General features: G+C 35.9%; 3 protein-coding genes across 3 annotated transcripts; 2 read left to right on the forward strand and 1 right to left on the reverse strand.

The window, feature by feature from the left end:
• Positions 1-2,291: 2,291 nt before the first annotated feature.
• Positions 2,292-5,559, forward strand: LOC110371802 (cytochrome P450 4g15-like). Its single transcript, XM_021328194.3, has 10 exons — positions 2,292-2,466; positions 2,672-2,869; positions 2,994-3,176; positions 3,315-3,384; positions 3,456-3,582; positions 3,794-3,974; positions 4,203-4,315; positions 4,417-4,654; positions 4,738-4,923; positions 5,211-5,559. Exons 1-10 carry the CDS (start codon positions 2,292-2,294, stop codon positions 5,390-5,392), a joined length of 1,653 nt encoding a protein of 550 aa, XP_021183869.3. The 3' UTR covers positions 5,393-5,559.
• Positions 5,560-6,071: 512 nt separating this feature from the next.
• Positions 6,072-13,022, reverse strand: LOC110371849 (cytochrome P450 4g15). Its single transcript, XM_021328265.3, has 11 exons — positions 12,915-13,022; positions 9,458-9,666; positions 9,008-9,205; positions 8,549-8,731; positions 8,405-8,474; positions 8,198-8,324; positions 7,792-7,978; positions 7,386-7,498; positions 7,031-7,268; positions 6,729-6,914; positions 6,072-6,423 (listed from the first exon to the last, which is right to left on the reverse strand). The coding sequence occupies exons 1-11, from the start codon at positions 13,007-13,009 to the stop codon at positions 6,242-6,244; spliced, it is 1,788 nt and encodes a 595-aa protein (XP_021183940.3). The 5' UTR covers positions 13,010-13,022; the 3' UTR covers positions 6,072-6,241.
• Positions 13,023-14,366: 1,344 nt separating this feature from the next.
• LOC110371807 (facilitated trehalose transporter Tret1) lies at positions 14,367-19,985 on the forward strand. Its single transcript, XM_021328200.3, has 3 exons — positions 14,367-14,779; positions 17,806-17,941; positions 18,024-19,985. The coding sequence occupies exons 1-3, from the start codon at positions 14,621-14,623 to the stop codon at positions 19,274-19,276; spliced, it is 1,548 nt and encodes a 515-aa protein (XP_021183875.2). The 5' UTR covers positions 14,367-14,620; the 3' UTR covers positions 19,277-19,985.
• The last annotated feature ends 655 nt before the right edge of the window (positions 19,986-20,640 follow it).

Genomic DNA, 20,640 nt, shown 5'->3' on the forward strand with positions numbered 1-20,640 from the left:
CCCTACTAGCATCGGTAAATTCAACCTCATTTTATTTATTTTATAAAAATAAATTTAACGTTTCTTAGGATAGTTTTTAGGGTTCCGTACCCAAAGGGTAAAACGGGACCCTAATGTTTTCGCTCCTCTGTCCGTCCGTCCGTCCGTCACCAGGCTGTATCTCATGAACCGTGATAGTTAGAGAGTTGAAATTTTTACAGATGATGTGTTCTGTTGCCACTATAACAACCAATACTAATGAAAACTAGAATCAAATAAATATTTTGGGGGGCTCCCATACAAAAAACGTGTTTTTTTTAAGAACTGGTAATAGGTAGTAGGTACGCGTTTCATGTTGGATAATTTTATTACGAGACAACTTGAAAATGTGTTTATCGAGATATCTTAACGATATTGGTGTCAAATAAAAGTTTAGACCTTTTATTTGACACCAATTTATGTATAAAACCATTTTATCCGTTTTTGAATCAGGTAAATCGGTTCACGCGTTTAGGAAATCATTAAAAATTAGTAAAAATGTAAATAATCATAATTTTTACCAAATTATTGTGGCTTATTTACTCAAATAATTTGATAACATGCTGTTGTATGTCCTATCAGTTAGGTAACTGCTGTTTTTTGGATCTCAGTTTTGTTCCTTGTATTGTTTTAGTTTAATACATAATTCATAGTTCTATTACCTACCTGCTGTGCCAAATATAAAATAATACTGTTAATTATGATATTTTAACTTAAGCCAAAATCTGACTTAGTTCTATGATCTGTTGTGCCAAATAAAATAAAATACTTTACTACTTTATACACATGGAGCTTAGGCCAAAATCTTAATATTCCAACATTCAATATTGGTGCTTGACCCCCTCGCAAATGCGATAAACATGGTAAAAACCTGGGGTCAAGCGACATCTATCTTTGAAACTATTGATCTCAGGCTTATTTTGATCTAAAATTATTAAAGAGCATTGTATTTAAGTAAACTTTTCTGAAGATTGTGATGTGATTCAATAAAGCAATAAAGAGATATTATTTTTTAAAACTTTCTTTTTACTCTCCTGAACAATTTGATCTGTGGTGCTTGACCCCTTTTGCCTTTTACCCGTCGATATCAACGTCTTTATATAGGTACGTTCGGCTGTTATCGCGAGCTCGACGCGACCAATCACGAACTCCTCTAAAAATCAGCAACTAGGTATGTGCCTATTAAATAACTGTAGTGGTAAGAAAGGAAGTTATTTACGTTGCGTTTAAAATATCAATACAATAATACATATAGATCCGGTCGTTACTAGGCATTATATCCAATCTAGGTGAGGGTTAATCAGTTTTAGTTATAATTATAGAAAAATAGGTAGGTAGGTAATAGGTATCCATTGTTTACTTCAACGTCAAAAAATATTTAAGAATTATGATATTGTAATCAATTTAATGAAAAAATAAGACACGCTTCTTCACCTTTTGATTCTTATTATGATGAGATTTTCATGTAACGAAGCACTTAGTTCTATCCTATTGTTAATTTGAATTCTGTCACCCATCATGGAATATTTTCTGAGAAAGTGGAGAAATATAGTGGACCAACAATACTATGCATATGATAGAGGTTGCGCCATATCCCGAAACCAGAGGGTCTTTATCTGATTATCTCAGTCTTGCAGAAGCCTCCCTGAAGAGTTTCCTTTCCGTCTTGCGATGGCTCAACTAGAAATGAGACAGATTTCATCACGATCAAATGCACCAAATGCTGATTATCTGCGCAATATACGAATATGTCTGTAACTAGAATTTTACTCATAAACAGAATATTAGAGATACAGATGAGATACAGGATTTAACGTGAAAACAGTGGAAACTAGAAGGCAAGCTAGAAAAGCCAAGTGAGGGAATAATTCTTTGAGGATGTGAACAATCCATTGTTGGGCCGTCCTCCAAAATATCAGTGAGTATTAGTTATTCAAACGTAGATATTGTTGGCATAGGTACAAACCTTAATGACAGCACTTTTAAATTGTCATTGATTGAGCTGTTTTCTAAATGTCCTGCCTAAAGTTATAAAAGATGCATCCAAGTATTGAGCAATCATTTTTGTGAAGGTTTTTCGAGGATATATAACTGAGTGGTGCATTGGTGCTTTAAATTATTTTTTAACAGCTAATCAGGTTAAGTAAGTCCGACCTTCTTATATTTTGCTACTAATCGGAACCAAGAGAAATTAGAATATTTATACGTTTAATTAGCATGATTAATTTTGCTGTGCGAGGATTTTTGCGACTCATTCTTATTTTTCCAGCAATATGGATACTCTGATGCTGGTATTCTACCCTCTGCTGCTAATAACGACTGTTCTATGGTTGATATATAGATGGCAACAGCAGACAAGACTCTTCAAGTTGGGCAATGCTTTACCAGGCCCACCTTGTGTACCATTCGTGGGAAATGGACTTCTCGCATTAGGGAAGCAACCTGATCGTATGTTGTCTGTTTATTTATTTGAAAAAGTTTATTAGCTCCGGGTTTTTTAATCCATGGTTCATTTAATCGATATTAAAACCTAAACATTATTTCGGACTTTCTGAACTTTAATAAAGTTTTTCATTGATGAGATGTTTGGCCTTAGCTGCACCTTAACTTTTTAAATATTTAATAATAAGTTTATGGTTTTTCCTTGTTTCAGAAGTCGTCAAATTCTGTCTCGACTTGACCAAGACGTACGGCACAGTTTTTCGAGCTTGGGTCGGCTCCAACCTGTTAATCTTCCTCCTGGATGCCGATGATATTGAAGTCATCCTCAACAGTCAAATACACATCGATAAGGCTGATGAATACAGATTCTTTGAACCTTGGCTTGGTGACGGCCTTCTTATCAGCACTGGTAGGGTTTTAAAAATGGTACTCCAAAATGCTGCCAAGATTCATTAAGCTTTCAACTTGCCCTGAAGATTGGTGAGCAAACCTTGTGTAGGTTAAAATCAAAAAGTTTATTAATGATATTCCAGGTTCGAAATGGCGGTCTCATCGCAAGATGATAGCTCCAACATTCCATATCAACATTCTGAAGTCATTTGTGGGAGTATTCAATCAGAACAGCAAGAATGTCGTTGAGAAAATGCGATCAGAAATTGGCAAAACGTTTGATGTCCACGACCATATGAGCACAGCAACTGTCGACATCTTACTTGGTAAAGTGTCTTAGTGTTGTTAGGTGAATTGATTTTATCATTGCTGACTTTTATTGGCAGTGTGTAAATACTAGGGTAGCACTACTACCTAATATAAGAATTCGAATACTTGAAACATAAACAGTAAATGATTTTCAGAGACCGCAATGGGAATCACAAGAAAAACTCAAGATGAATCTGGATTTGATTACGCTTCGGCTGTTATGAAGTGAGTTTTAAAATACTCCTCCACTCTCACTTTTTGTACAAAATACTATCTACGACTATGTTTATTTCCAGGATGTGTGACATAGTTCACCAAAGGCACTACAAGTTCTGGTTACGATTTGATTCGCTTTTCAAATTGACTTCGTTATTTGAGAAGCAGAAGAAACTTTTGGACATCATTCACGGATTAACCAATAAGGTACTTGATACCTAATAGTTTTGATTCTTTGTTTGTTGTCCTGAGGCGAGGAGTTTTATATTTCGAGTGCGAGTGAAGCTGCTGACCATTTTGCGGAGATACCTATGACGCAAAATTGCAGATATTTTTTATTTTATTGTTATTAGATTATTGCTATATCAAGCTTGTTTGATTCATTGGAAAAAGTCTATTTGTGTCTGTTTATTTCCAGGTTATTATGAATAAAAAGCAGATATACTTCGAAAACAAAGCCAAAGGTTTTATTCCGCCAACATTGAAGGAACTGACAAGAAATCTAGATGACGATAATACTAAAGAAAACAAAACTGTCTCAGATACAGTGTTTGAAGGATACCGAGATGACTTGGATTTCAACGATGAAAATGATGTTGGTAAGAATTTATTTCTTGTACAGATAACTGAAAGAACGTTCAAACAAAGTTCAAAAAGGCTTCGGGGTTTGTACCCCGATTAACGAAATAATAAACGAATTCATGAGGCATCAAAACGAGGAGAGGAGCATCTTAAAAGCACTTGTAATGCCCACAGAATTGTGAGTACTTTGTTTGTCGTAAAGTATTAATCCAACATTGAAGATAGTCATGATTTTATTTTCATAGGCGAGAAGAAACGGCTGGCTTTCTTAGATCTGATGATCGAATCTGTTCAGAACGGAACTCATCAGCTGACTGACCACGAGATTAAGGAAGAAGTAGATACTATTATGTTTGAGGTATGTTTACCTGTACAATATGAATCTAATCCAAGAACTTATTTATGAAAGAAGTTAACAGTTCTTGAAGCTTATTTAGCTATGTACTTCAAATGTTTCAGGGTCACGACACCACAGCTGCCGGCTCCAGCTTCGTCCTCTGCCTTCTGGGTGTCTATAAAGACATCCAAGCAAAGGTCTACAACGAGCTGTACGAAATCTTCGGAGACTCAGACAGACCAGCCACGTTCGATGATACTCTTAAAATGAAGTATCTTGAGAGGGTGATCCTTGAATCTTTGAGACTGTACCCACCTGTACCCGTCATCGCTAGGAAACTTAACCTCGATGTTAAAATTGGTACGTGTTGGTATGAATACATGACCCCTTAAACAGATACTGATGGTATAATATTTAACTGAGCTTTTTCTTTTCTTCTCCAGTAACAAAGAACTACGTTCTACCTGCAGGCGCCACAGTAGTGATAGGAACATACAAAGTCCATAGAAGTCCTAAATACTACAAGGACCCTGATACATTCAATCCTGATAACTTTTTACCTGAGAACGCATCGAACAGACATTACTACAGCTTCATTCCTTTCAGTGCAGGGCCCAGGAGCTGTGTTGGTTAGTATCTGTGACCTATATATATTTTGCTAACCTGAACATGACCAGGTCTCTCCTTAAGAGAAAAGGAGAAATAACGGCCCGCTCAAACAAATGATTTGAATGATATTGCTTGAGACAAACAAGTCAATAAATCGATTAATTCAATTCAAAGGGAGTGTAATAGAAATCAGGTGTCTATCAATTGCCAATCGTAGAGCTAGCAGGTCATATTTGCAAGGTTTTCCTAGCAACAGCATATGGCGATTATAATCAGATAATACTACTTCTATTAATTTCGTTTGCAGGCCGCAAGTATGCCTTGTTGAAGCTCAAGATCTTATTGTCAACAATTTTAAGAAACTATGAGTGCACGTCTATAGTACCTGAGAAAGACTTCAAACTCCTCGCTGACATTATTTTGAAGAGATCCGATGGATTTACAATCAAAATTGAACCTAGAATAAGGAAACCTGTAAATATGGCTTAGAATAATCGTATTTTGAAGTTTAGAGGTAAAACGATGAAGGCAAGTTTACTAGTATATTATATAAAGGTTTCCTTATCCTAAGGTTCAATATGACCTCTCAAAGTCTATAAGGTTTATCAATTTGAGAGATCCTAGCTTATTAACATTATGTGAACCTATTTTACTATTTAAATAAAAAACGAAATGACTTGTTTAGGTGTGAATAATCAGCAAAACCTAATACTACCTTAACCTACCGACGACGATATTTGACTTTGTTACGAAAGTCAAAGTCAAAACGCCTTGAACAATTGGATAAGCAATCCTTGAGAAGAGTCGCTGAGAGCGTTTTGAGGAGATATTAATTGGTAAGTATACCTATCAACAAAAAAGTATGAGGTAACAGTCTTTTCATTAGTAAATGTATTTTTTGGTACTTGCCAACGTTTTTGTTATTTATTGGTACCTGCTCAAAAATTTTAGTCGTCAAACTACACCGTTTGATGGCGCCAATGAAATTATGCTGGCAAAATATTCACTACAGAGCGAGCCGAAATGAGCTTTGAAGATACTTAATTTTTTGAATATATGATTTGAAACGTCCCCAGGGCGATGAGGCAATTACTGAGTCGAATTATCACCAAAGCAAATAAAAGAAACTTTCTTTCAAGATAACGTTTATTTTGAGGCATTTATTCAATCACCAATTACTGTTATAGTCCTTAAGAAATTGGTGCGAAAACAAACACCACGAACTTTAGCATGTTCCATATAAAATTATCTACATAAATACTTAACGATTTATGCAGTAATAACAATGCACAATGCTTTAAAGTATTGTTATACCATACATCTCAAAATAGATTTACTCTAAGCTACATCTATAGGTTTCCTTATTCTAGGTTCAATCTTAATAGTAAATCCATCAGATCTCTTTAAAATAATGTCACCAAGGAGTTTGAAATCTTTCTCAGGTACTGTAGATGTGCACTCATAGTTTCTTAGAATCGTTGATAGTAAGATCTTGAGCTTCAATAAGGCATATTTGCGTCCTGAAAATAAAATTGACACAATTATTGTCACCACCATTACTATGAGTGAGAGGAGCAAACACAACCTACTGAAGATGACACATGATAAGTATATGGGTCAGCAAGCTTCAGGTGATTGGCAATTGATATTTATTAAATGCGATTTCTTTTGAATTGAATTGGGTTGTAATTTTCCATTACGTTGAAATACAACACAACAATAAAGCTACGTCTGAGTGGGCTGATAATTTTATAGCCGTCTTTCAATTAGTGTAAATAGACAGGTCATGTTCATGTTTTCTATAACATTAATCACGTGTACTAACCAACACAACTCCTGGGCCCTGCACTGAAGGGAATGAAGCTGTAGTAATGTCTGTTCGCTGAGTTTTCAGGCAAGAAGTTGTCAGGGTTGAATGTATCGGGGTCCTTGTAGTATTTGGGACTTCTATGGACTTTGTACATTCCGATGACTATTGTGGCACCGGCGGGGAGAACGTAACTGTTTGTTGCTGAAATTATATAAAAAGTAGTCAGTTGGTTTAACCAGATTTTGTGGACATTGGATGTTTTTTGCAAGTCAAGTCGTCAAGATAAAGTTACTTAAATATTAACGAACTGTACTTACCGATTTTAACATCTTGATTAAGTTTTCTAGCGATAACAGGCACTGGTGGATACAGCCTCAAAGTTTCGAGGATGACCCTCTCAAGGTACTTCATTTCAAGAGTATCAGCAAAGGTGGCTGGTCTGTCTGAGTCTCCAAAGATTTCGTACAGTTCGTTGTAAACTTTCGCTTGAACGTCCTTGTAGATACCCAGAAGACAGAGGACGAAGCTGGAGCCGGCAGCTGTGGTATCGTGACCCTGAAACATTTTGGTTTCCCACGTTCATTATGTTTACAAACAGAGATGGATGGAAATCTCGAATGGCTAAGCATAGTAAATTATTCGATTATAAGAGATTCTACATACAATACTAACCTCAAACATAATAGTATCTACTTCTTCTTTTATTTCGTGGTCAGTTAGCTGATGGGTTCCATTCTGAACAGACTCGATCATAAGGTCTAAGAAGGCAAGTCGTTTCTTCTCACCTTTGAAAAAAAAAGAGATAATGATTACATCAACTGAGACAACAGCATGAAGGTTAAGGATTAAATGGTCATATACTCCAAGTGATTAAGATTTTATAACTCCAAAATTACGTAGTAGGATCATAGCAGCTTTACGGATTTGTTTATGATTATTGCGGACTACGGGTGATTACCTGAGGCTAATTACAATATTCCACTGTATATAGTGACATAGTTCAAGGTTCTCACGTTTTTGCTAAAACATGGAAGCTCCATGCTTATCTTCTAGAAATAACAATAACTGCCAAACTTACCAACATCATTTTCATCATTGAAATCCAAATCATCGCGGTATCCTTTAAATACAGTATCGGACACAGTTTTGCTGTCATTAGCTAGTACATTATCATCATCTACAGTTCGAGTCAGTTCCTCCAATGTTGGTGGAATAAAACCTCTCGCTTTGTTTTCGAAGTACGTCTGCTTTTTACTCTTAATTACCTGAAAAGATTTAATCATCGAGATTATATAATCTATCATGTTATAATTGGATGTTTGTATTGGGTTTATTGATCTCTATTGCGTGATGACGAGGTTATCGACATACGTAAGATCCAAAGCATGAATGCAATGATGCGATAAAAAATAATTAGGTATTTTAATTTTTAGTGAACACGCTGGATGAACTCAAGCGGAAAACTATAAACATGTTAGGAGTACCTTATTAGTTAATCCGTGAATGATACCTAAGAGTTTCTTCTGCTTCTCAAAGAATGACGTGAATTTGAAAAGCGCGTCAAATCGTAACCAAAACTTGTAATGTCTTTGGTGAATAATATCACACATCCTGAAAAAATACATAGGAATTTATGTAGATAGTGTTACAGTATATATTATACAGAGGAATCTGAATGTAAGAAATCTTACTTCATAACAGCCATAGCGTAATCAAAACCTGATTCATCTTGAGTTTTTCTTGTGATTCCCATCGCAGTTTCTGAAAAGTGTTATATGGATGAAATGATGTTGAAATCTTAAGGTATATTGTTGTGAAAATAATAAACAACATACCGAGTAAGATGTCGACAGTAGCTCTACTCATATGGTCGTGCACATCAAACGTTTTGCTAATTTCTGATCGCATTTTTTCAACGACATTCTTGCTGTTCTGGTTGAATACTCCCACAAATGACTTCAGAATGTTGATATGGAATGTTGGGGCTATCATTTTGCGATGGGAACGCCATTTCGAACCTGGAATATCATCCAAATATGTTCGTGCTTTTTTATTACAGTAACTATTGTTTTATTTTTGCTAGTAGAGTAACGCAGAGCACATCACACTAAGCATAAGACTACAGAGATTCATTCTAAACATAAATCATGTAGAAGGTTTAGAAGAGAGGTTTAGGTTATAATAGGCTTCTAACTGACGCATAGCATTGCATATCAAACATCAAACAGTTTCGCAGCCATAGGAATTATAATATAATAAAACTGAACGAATGTGGATACTTAAAGTAATATTACCTGTGCTAATAAGAAGGCCGTCACCAAGCCAAGGTTTAAAGAATCTGTATTCATCAGCCTTATCGATGTGTATTTGACTGTTGAGGATGACTTCAATATCATCGGCATCCAGAATGAATACTGCCAGCTTGGAGCCAAGCCATCCTCGAATCACTGTACCGTAGGTATCAGCGTATTCGAGACAGATATTTACTAATTCTGAAAAAGAAACATAATTTGGTAAGCATTGAAAAATAAATAAATTCGAAATATAGCCTCTTGCTTCTGGGCCATAGATTCCAAACCACAAATTGGTTGGAGAAACTATATCAGTGAAAGTGTTCATTAAACACACTTCATTATGCCAATATAACAGAGGTCCCTAAATATTAATAGTAATAAAAAAGTTCACCCGAGACGCGGGTGAAACCGCTAAAACAGTTACTTACATAGAACTTATAAGCCACTTACGGTCTGGTCTCTTTCCCAATGCTAAGAGAGCGTTTCCAAAGAACGGTACATGAGGCGGTCCTGGTAGAACATTGCCCAGTTTGAAGAGTCTGGTCTGCCGCTGCCATGTATGTATTAACCAGAGAACAGTCGTAATAAACAAAAGAGGGTAGAATACAAGGCGAGCAGTGTTCACAGTTTCGGTGTCATCGTGGAATGATACCATGTTGCTGAAAAAAGAAAAGAAATGAATAACTGGGGGTTTGATAGTTTGGCCTACACACCATTGCTAGGTACACATTAAACGAATACTGTTTCAAAATATTTGGTAAATAAAATCGAGGTAAACTTAGGAATCGTAGCATGTAAACAAATGAGAAACACAAATGATGTTTACATTTTTATTTGCTGAATTAGTACCTGCTTAGTTCAAAGACCTAAAGGAAGACGTTCTGATATTTATAGCATGAAATGCTTAGTTTGTTGACCTACTTATGAAAATATCTAACTAAAGTGCATTCCTCTCAAGTTCGTCACACTTACTTAGATGTTACATATTTTGTTTAGTCTTATTTATTAAGTTCAATTCATCTGACAGCAATCCCAATTCTTATTCATACATCTTTCTTTATGAATTAAGGCAAGCTAAATGTCTCTAAATCTTTTGATGATTTGCTATTATTATAAAATAAAGTCAGGGTTTACTGAATTACGACAATATAAAGCGCAATTTAATCTAAATCATCCAGTTGTGATTGTTGATGCTCCTGAATGAAATGTTAGGCAATCTGATCAGTTCCTCTTTGCTATAAGAAAATTTGCAGGTACTAAAGGGTCACTCCTATCGAAGATAGCCACGAAAAGCCCTAACATTTTATATTATAACTTTAATCTTTTGACAAACAACAGACTACATAAGTATTTTTATTTCTCTATGAAATATTTTTTGATGGAAGATGGCATGATTATTAACGATAGAATCAAAGTGTAGTGCATAACATAGAATTTATTTGTAGGTCAGCGATAACATAAGTGTAACTAAACAAAGGACTTTTGTTTATAAATTCGGTTAGTATTGGTTTAATTAAATATTTGGTTTCAACTGTCTGCATCAAAATGATTGGACCAGTATCTTAGTAGTCATTAGAATCATGTGTATCAACAAATAAAAAGAAATTTACATTTTGATAAGTCTATGTCATTATCAACAAGTAGGTACACTAAATATTAATATATAAATGGTTTAACGCCACCCTATACCTTTTTTTTTTTTGTTGTCGCTGGGCTAAAAATGCTATTACGCATCCCCTTCCCATCGGGGGACGGGAGAGGGGTATGTGGGACTCCCCGGTAAAGACGTTCCCGGTATACCCACTAAAAAGGCCCAGCGGCACTCCGACCTCACCTGAGTGGAGGGGGTCTGGGAATCCATGGCATCCAGTCCCCCACCGGCGATTGCCCGCCTTACGGCAGGCCCCTCATACCTCCCCCTAGTGGGGAAGGGTCCTTATAATGGCCGGAGCGCAGGGGTTGATCCTTGTGGTGCAGGCGGTGGCGCCCCCGCGCCTGTCGCCCGCTGATCACCCCCCGGGGCGGATGGGGACAGACGTTGTATTCGCCGTCTTCTACCCCTTCTTCGTCTACGGAGCGGCACCGCTAGAGGGTCGTTCTCCCGCATGCGCTCCGCCGCTTCCTTCTGAGACATGACGTCTTCACAGAAGGAGGCTACCGCTTCCCATGTCTCCTCACTTCCCAGCATGGCAGCAATCACGCTGGAGAGCGAGAGGTCATTCCCGACCACCGCCATCAGAGCGCGGCGGGGTTCTGCCCACAATGGGCACACCTGAAGTGTGTGCTCTGCCGTATCCACCGTAGCTTCGCAGTGGTGACACTGTGGGGTCTCCTCCCTCCCAATCCGGTGCAGGTACGATCCGAAGCAGCCATGCCCGGACAGCACCTGCACCAGACGCATCGAAAGGCACCCATGCCGCCGATCGAGCCAGCCGTTCAGGACAGGCCCGATGGCATCCAGCGTCCAGCGACCGTACGTTGCCGAGGCAAGATCTTCGGCCCAGTTACCTAGGCAAACTTTGTTTAATTTGTTACTTGGTACTACTATGTATTTTACTTAACAGCAAAAACAATATTTAATGTAAAAACTTTTTTACACTCAATAGCAATGATAAATTAGTCGTGATAATGTTGTATATAAATATTTTCGAAGTTATTGAGAATATATGTATACCAAACTATTTCGTTTCAAATAATTCACATTATCTATCTTTTTGATTATCTGCTAATAGACCGTTATAAGATAACATTTGGAATACTATGTCCTCATTAGCACAATTTAAAATAATTATTCATTGATTTATCTATTCGATGTTTATGTTATTGTTTGATTTGTTTTCAATTTTGGTTTCTAGGACACCGCTGTTTACTACTGACGTATCTTTTTACTATTTGTCGTCATCCTCAGCTTCCATCTCGACATCTTTATTATAACATTGTGGAATGTGGAAGGCCATATCACGTTTTATTATCATCAATTTTAGTTGACTACTTGGAAAGTCGGTTTAAACTTCCACTTAAAAATGAAAATGAACTGAAATTATCCTTAATTTTGTACAAATATTCAAAAAATTTCGGGCGGTCACTTATCCCCGGGACACATTGTATAGACCACCGGCTAAGAGAAGCGAATTGTGGATCATTTTCAATTACAATTCAGGCCTCGGACGATCACGTTGAGTATTTGTAATTTCTAAATTCGAATGTACCTATAGTACATTAGAAAAGTCCCATGGAGTTGCATAATTACTTTATATTAAAGGTCACATAGTTAAATCAACCAAGCATACTGGATGATTCGATTTGAAGATGAACAGCAGATAGATTAGCAGATAGTCTAAGGAATAGTAGAAAAGTAAAGTTTAATGACCTATATTCTGCTCACTATGAAAAAAATACTTAAGAAAGATGTTTTCTGAAGAATTCGTTAAAATAATGTAGGCCACAAATAAAGATAAAAATTAAGCCCTACCATAAAGCTGAACTAAAACACAGACATTACTAATGACATTAAGATAAGAATACTGAATTTTAATATACCTAAGTAATTAAACCGGAGAGAAAACTGTAAATGCAAGTAATGTGTGAAAGTTAGAAAAATCTCTTTGTTTCCTAAAGTTCTAATTATACTTTAAATTTTCTTCTTCGAAGAGTGTTTAAAAAGGATGATTAGATAGAATAGGTAGATGATTACGTGGAAGATATTTAGAATAAAATCGGATGTGATGCGGTAGGTATGTGGTTAGTGGAATTTTGTGGCAAAAATATAGGAAGTATGGGCAAACATCTGTGATGTGTCAAGGGTTTTTATTATTAAGATGACTTTGAGTATGCTCATTAAATGCACACAAAAGCATCTTTTCAGAAAATATGGCGCACAGCAAAAATATACAAATAAAAACCATACCTCCATCGCAAGTCGAAAGTCGTCACAATTTGGTTGACGGTCCATTTTCCTAGATTTAAAATGGCGTAACACAACACAATGCCTATCTCACGCATGGCCTTAGTTATTGGAGATTAGAAACTTAATGATAACATAGCTGAAGCGGGTCTACCTGCAGCTTGCATCAGCCACTGTTTCCATCGTATAATTAAACGCACGATTTCTTGCTATAGGTAGGTTTTAATCAAAATACGATTTAATGGGTAATATGAATGTGGAAGGATGGAGTGGTAGAGGCAGACCGAGGAAAGATGGATTGACTACCTGAAAGAGAACATGAATAAGAAGGGAGTGGATGTTAGTATGACGTCTGTTAGAGAGAAATGGGAGAAAGACACATATTGCGCTGACCATAAATAAATTGGAAACAGGGCAGGAAGAAGAAGATTCTGTGTATTACAAAACATCATCTTGAGTCACAACTATAGCTTCAAAATCCGAAGCATATTTTGTAAGTCCATTCAGTGTTGATCCAAGTAAGTGAGTGAGCAGATGGTGAGAAACTTTTTTTGTAGTAGTACGAATTATGTACATCCTTTGTTGGATTCTACTACCTCTTCTAGCTGCCCTGAAGTAGATCTCGAACTTATTCAGGAATTATCCAGTCCAGATAATAATCATTTCTGTAAATACACCAATTAAACTTAATTCTTAAACAAACACATTTTGTACGGTATTGATGTTGTTGTCATAATAATTAGTACTTGAGTAGCCATTAACTGACATTAGTCTGTTATCGCGATTAAGATAATCGTATTTGCACATTAATACAAAACGTTTTAAAATTAATGGTAGTTTAAGTACTGGGGTCGAATTAAGGGTAATTAATAATTTGTTTAGATAGCAGTTAGCAAAAGAATCAGTTCCTAAACCTAGGTTTCATAAAATGACCTATTCTGCACCTATATTTAAATCTAGTGCCGTAACATCATACCTTATTGTAATCGGCTATGTTTCCTGAATTGCTTAAAAGGTGAAAGAAAGCAAAGTTATTTTCGGAAAGTGATCAAAAATCCAAAACAGAGAACAGCAACTGTTTTTGATTAATATCATTAATAATTTTCATCAAAATCATTCGAAACTCGATACAAATGACATTATTGTAGGCACCTTGATTTCATCATGCCCTGAGGAGAACCAGGGTCAACCCTTTATTTGTAATGGAGCTTGGGTTTGCAAGGTCGTCTAAGTATATTATATTACAATTTTATTAGTCATAAGATTAAATTATATGCATAATAATCTTTGATACTCGTCGAAACGAGAGGAATGAATCAATAATTAAGTTGTTTGTCGAAATATCTGGCGACGATAACACGTGCCTCAAAGCTGGTATTTTCCTACAATTCAAACTTTTGTGTACCTTGTTCTGTAAATAAACAACGATTGTTAATATAAAGCTACCCACATTTTGTCTCGCTTCACACTTTAACTGCACCGGGAAGTGAAAGACGTCCTACTCCCGTCCAATTTGAAGCAAGTTCATGTTTATGACAAAACCAGTTTTATAATACGGTCCCGTCCAAAACGTGCAGTGCATTCGTAGTATTCATTATAAAAATACAAATGTCATTACGCGACGGCGTCGACGGTTAACTTGAGTGGGTGATAAGATAAAACACAATCTCCAAAGCGTTCGGAGGTTCATAAAGTCGTTGTTTCGGATCATGTGTGATGCAGTGTCACGGAAACATTCTGAGATGGGTGACGGAACAGTGCCAGAGTTAGAGAAAATCCATAAAAATGGAACAACGGACAATGGGAAAGAACTTAGTGCTTCTAATGATGAATACCTCAATAACCAACGATCCCCGTTTAGGAGACAGGTGTGTGTTCTATTTTCAAAAATAAGTGCTAATTTTCGAATTCGAAATTCAATTGTGTGTGTGATGTATGAAAAGTTTATTTATCGTTTGAGGTAACAATGGATACAGGTTTGATATGTTTTTGTATAAATTAAAACTTAAACGGATTAACCCTCACCTAGATTGTAGATTATACGGATTAAAGACCGGATCTACTAGTGTTTTGATATTCTTACGTACATTATCAGTAAATAACTTCCTTTACTTCAATTATTACCATGTAGAGGTAATTTAACGGTGGTTGTTTAAAGCCAGATTAAAATGAAATCAATTACCTTCATCAGATAGTTCAGATTTTTTGTGAATTTATTTAAAAATACATATATAAAAACAATCACATTAATTACGTTTGAGTGTTTTCCAGTGATGGCATTTGTAGTCTAGCTCATTTTTTTACGATGATTTCATCTACCTAAAGTATCAATGAAGGTACTTCCATAAATTATACGCAGGACATAAGCCCTGTTTGACCAAAACAAGCTACTTTCACTTAAAAACCAGTTGAGAGGCTCAAATATTTTTATGTAGATTAAAATAAATAACAATAAAGAGTATGGAAGGAGGAAACGTCTGACGCCTTCACCAAATAAAATTGGGATAAGGGAAAGACAACGATGAGGAAGATTGCCAGAGAGTTTGTATCGCCACTTCTTCCCACCAAAAACATATACGAATAGTCGTCAAGGGTAGGCGTTTTTGAGCTGTTTTTTTGTACATTTTTGACGTTGAAAAATTGCTGTACAGCCATGTTTGAAGAAATGATTTTGATGAATGGAAAGTGTTGTATATTTCTGTGTAGGTATATTTATTTTTAGTAATAATGTTTTTTTTTGTGTTATGACTAAACACTTGTTCTATAAGGTTTGTTGTTTACATCAATGAAAATGTCAAAGTTTGTTGCTCACGAGATGCAAGTCACCTCGAAATTGTTTATTTCGTTTCCAAATAAGAGTATTTGGAAACCTAAATAGATCATTATCTTTATTTTTCTGGTCTTCAGATGTCCTACAAAGATATAATAAGAAAAAAACTTCGTGCCTCTTATGAATAATAAGATGAGGTGTTTGCCCATAATTAATATTTATTTGTTTCCTAACTATTTATTGCTAGAGGTACAATATATTTATCATTTCATTTTTCTACGATAGGATCAGTGGATCAGATTCTTAAAAAAAAACACCGTAAAAAAGTTGAATTCACATTTGTATCTATTTATGCATGCCTACAACGATTCCCTTCAACGAGTCCAATTTTCTTACTCTCCAGAGACCTAGAGGCTGAATAGACATAAATGTGATGGGTATGGTGAAAACTGAATACGGCTTGGTTTTTTCCGAATCCCACAAACGGATAGTAAAATTACTGGAAATACCTAGCAATATATGTATATTGTCCTAATCTTTTGCATTATAGCTTAGCCGTATTATCTACTATCTACAGTCGTGCGATTTTTATGCCCAACCACGTGAAAATAGCTTTAGAAAGGTCAATTTAAACATAATATTTAGGTACGTCAAAAGTTAAATGAGCACGTTTTGTAAGAGGTTTCCGAAGCATTAGAATTAGCATAGCCATTCAAGTTTTTTCCGTAATATATCGAGTCATGAATAAATTCATGATTTTTTTATTTCATCGTAAAGGAGTATCAAATTACCATGTGGCGCTGTGATCTGTGAGAAAACATACTATATTTGGCAATTAAAAACTTTCACAAATAAATTAGCACTTGATAAGGTTTGATGACAGGGTTAAAAAATAGTGATTCTAATGAGTCCACCTCTTAGGTTACCAAAAAATATTGGACACATATTTTTTATTTTAATAAAACGCAAAAAAAACACTTAGTCATAACTCATTAAAGGTTGGGAGTGTAGGTTTCTAAAGTTCCGTTGTATTAGCTGCGTTGTCAAAATGCTCACCTTTTAACACTTCCCACGTAATAGAGCAATCATACATTGTATTAGAAGCTGTTATACATCTAAAACTATACACTTGTATCATCTGTGCGTTATCACAAGAATAGTGCATATTTTGCATTGTTTGTCTACTATTAGATAGTAGTAGGTTACACGTGGTTGTACTAGTTACTAGATAAATCGCAAAGTTCACTACGTCTGTCTTCTTACAATGTATTCTGCTTTCTCTTACTATTGTGTTAGTATATTCCATAAACGAGGAATGAGAAAAAGGCACATGTGGCAGTGATGTAAACGGGATCAATAAAGTAGGAATGTGAGTAGCAGAGATAGTTTGACAGTGGCAAAAAATTATAGTTGGTCGTTTGGGGTGCTATGGGAATAATATGGTGAAGTATGAAGCATGAGCTTCTAAGAGTGTGTTAGGTATGAATGTGGATCGGGAGAAGCGCAGAGGTACAAAGTAAGTGAGGATGAAACGGCTATAACTCGGGACAGGGCAGGAAGAAGAATAACATTTATAAAATCATGCGCAAAGTAAAATCTAGGATTATTTTTCCCAATACAAGAAACGAGATTTATTTCCTATACTGGTTTTATTATCTAGCTCCTATTTTCTGCTACTGGCTGGATATATCTGGCTTGCGATCTGGCACGTGTAACTAACTTATTATTTGATGAGACAGGCTGAATATAATTTAACTGATACCTTCTGAAGATATAGCTGATATTATATGTTTCTTAACAAACATTTAAAAAATACCATTTGCCAACTGGTTTCGGTTAAAGTAATTAGGTACCTACTTTGATATCTGGTTCACCATTAACTAAAGCACCATAAAAAATTTTTTAGCTAGCACATTCCGAATAGCTCATAATACCATTTAATGACTTATTTAATAACTTGGCAAGGCCAAAATATCATAAAATTCAGGTTTATCAAGTAAATATGTGATGAAATCTTTCTCACTTATGAACAAAATCTAAAAGGGTATCAAATTCTTCAAGCTGTACCTTGCTTTAAAATATTAGTTAGAAATAAAACGTTTAATGTATGGTTATTGTTCACAGGCTATCATCTCATTTGGTGTGTTCATGCTCACCCTCGGGGCTGGTGCCACTTCAGGCATCTCCGCCATTTTAATTCCACAACTACAACATGCAAAGGGGAAAAAGGCCTTCTCCGTAGAATTGGTATCATGGGTAGGTATGTATATTCGACTCTGATCAAACTATATTTTAAATATTGAAGGCTTCATTTCTTAAACAATTTTTTATTTTTCTTTCAGCTGCCATATCATCATTGGCTCTCTTCTTCGGTAACCTGATGTCGGGATACTTGATGGATAGACTTGGAAGAAGAATGTCTAGTCTACTTCTGGCGGGCACATTTGTGGCTGGCTGGTTGATTATTGGGTTCTCAAATGACCTCATGTTTCTAATCTTAATAGGAAGATTTATCACGGGGCTATGTCAAGGGTGGCTTGGCCCTCTTGGCCCAGTCTACGTAGGAGAATTTAGTAGCCCTGCTTACAGAGGATTGTTCTTAGCAGCTTTATCTTTAGGAATAGCAGTGGGTGTTTTCATGTCACATTTATTTGGCACTTTCCTGCATTGGAGTATATCTTCTTTGCTTTGTGGATTATTCCCACTGATTGGTGGTGTTATACTTTATTACGCACCAGAATCACCATCGTGGTTAGCGTCTAAACAGCGAATTGATGAATGCATAATCTCGTATCAATGGTACAGAGGAAACAGTGCAGCTATGAAAACTGAACTTGATAAAATGATTGCTGATATTTCAGCGAAAGGCAATAATCAGAGTAAATTGCAAATTATAGCAGCAAACATAAAGAAGCCAGAGTTTTATAAGCCATTAGGTATTATGACGACCTTCTTCGTTATAACGCAACTTTCTGGAGTCAACGTTATTTGTGCGTACACTACAGAGATGATGAAGGAACTCATTGGTAGTGGTTCGACTAGTTCACACGCCTACGCCGCTATGTTAAGTATAGATGTGTTACGATGCGTGTCACTCGGCGCTGCTTGCATTATGCTCAGGAGATCAGGTAGAAGGCCCATGGCTATATTCAGTGGAGTATTCACATCGTTATCTTTAATTTCACTAGCTTTGTACCTGTATCTTAACGACTCTGGTGTCATCCATCACATATCACCATTCATTTCATTAGGTTTAATGGCATTCTACATAGTAGTATCCAATTTGGGAATATGTCCACTGCCATGGAATATGGTTGGTGAACTATTTGCCGTCGAAACTAAAGGAGTGTGTTCAGGCATTAGTGTCATGATGACTTCTGTGGCTTTCTTCGGAGTAGTGAAGACGGCGCCATCCATGTTTAGAAGTATAGGTCACCATGGAACGTATCTCTTCTACGGGTTATCCACCCTGTGTGGTACCATATTCTTATTTTTATGTTTACCCGAGACTAAAGACAAAACTTTGTTACAAATAGAGGAACACTTTAGGTATGGCAAGAAAAAGAATGATAGCAAAGAAACAGATAATATTTAATGAATGGAGTTTATAAAACATCAGCACATAAATTGTATGGAATGTTATCTGAACGAATTTAAATTCGGATCTCCAACACTTCGATGTGATTGCGTAAGTCCTAAGGTTATAGATGTCAGTTCAAATGAACGATCAACGAAGCCATCATTTTTATCATTGGAGTTGCGTAAAACAAAGTATTTTGTTAAATACTATAATGTAATAGGTATACAATCTTTATTGTAAATTATTAGTTGAGGTGTGATAAAGACAAGTATCAATTGTGTGAGTATTTATATGTTTCAGATAGCCTAGTTAGATATGTTAGTACAATTTCAAATTGTTGAAACTGGCCATAGTATAATTTTATTAAAATAGATGAATGATATATTTATGAAGGTTCCCACGGAGGTACGAAATACCGGTTAAAATACTGGCTGGATACGTTTTACTGTCGCTGTGGAGTAATTTCGACCGGTTTCTTTTGTTTGATTGGCATGTAGTATCACAAATTCACCAATAAATAACAAATTAATATCTCTATTTGTACCAGTATTTGTATCCATTGCAGTAATTCTATCCGATATTCCGTGCCTGACTGAAGACGGCCTTAATTTATTAATTAGTGATTTTATCGAATGGAGTTATGACTGTATTAAATAATAATTGAAATTAATTTGTGATCTAAGTTTAAGGTTGTACTTATTCTTAATAGAAAACCGGTATCAAATATTTGTTTTATTTTGATATATTCAAGAATTACGATGTCCTGAAACTATTTACTATTTTTACGCGCACGCCTCTAGTGGCGACATTAAGAAGCTGTCTAAGAACGACACTGACAGCCTTTTCTATACAATTTATGTCACGATAAAAATTGTCACTTTTTTTTTTTTAATTTGACGTGCGGTATTTTGACACAAAATGTACGGATATCTGTCAAAGTGTCGTTCTTAGACAGCTTCACAATTTTGACACTAGAGGCGCTAGTTAGAATCTTTGCATCGCCAATAGTACTTTGCATCGCATGCTCAGTGCCCCTGGACTTAGGGACCAGCACCACATTCCGGCTTCGGCATAGTTCATTACAGGTAGGACGCACTCCATCAGTCACTTATTTTAGGTACGTTTTTGTCACATTGATATTTTGTGGGTTGCCACTTGTTTGATAATAAATTGTTTGTAGAATTGAATTTATGCAACAGTCATCATCATCGACAGCCTTTTTTATCGTACCAGTGCTGGGCGAAGGTCTCTTCTTACATGGAAAATAAATTATAGTCGAATCTTAGTTCAAAGATGTCATAGAACTGATAGTGAAGTTATGTAAATTGTAACATTTGTAGTACGAATGATTGATATTTAATTAAATTGTTATAGCAATG

The sequence above is a fragment of the Helicoverpa armigera genome, chromosome 10, assembly GCF_030705265.1.
Source record: "Helicoverpa armigera isolate CAAS_96S chromosome 10, ASM3070526v1, whole genome shotgun sequence".
Taxonomy (NCBI): domain Eukaryota; kingdom Metazoa; phylum Arthropoda; class Insecta; order Lepidoptera; family Noctuidae; genus Helicoverpa; species Helicoverpa armigera.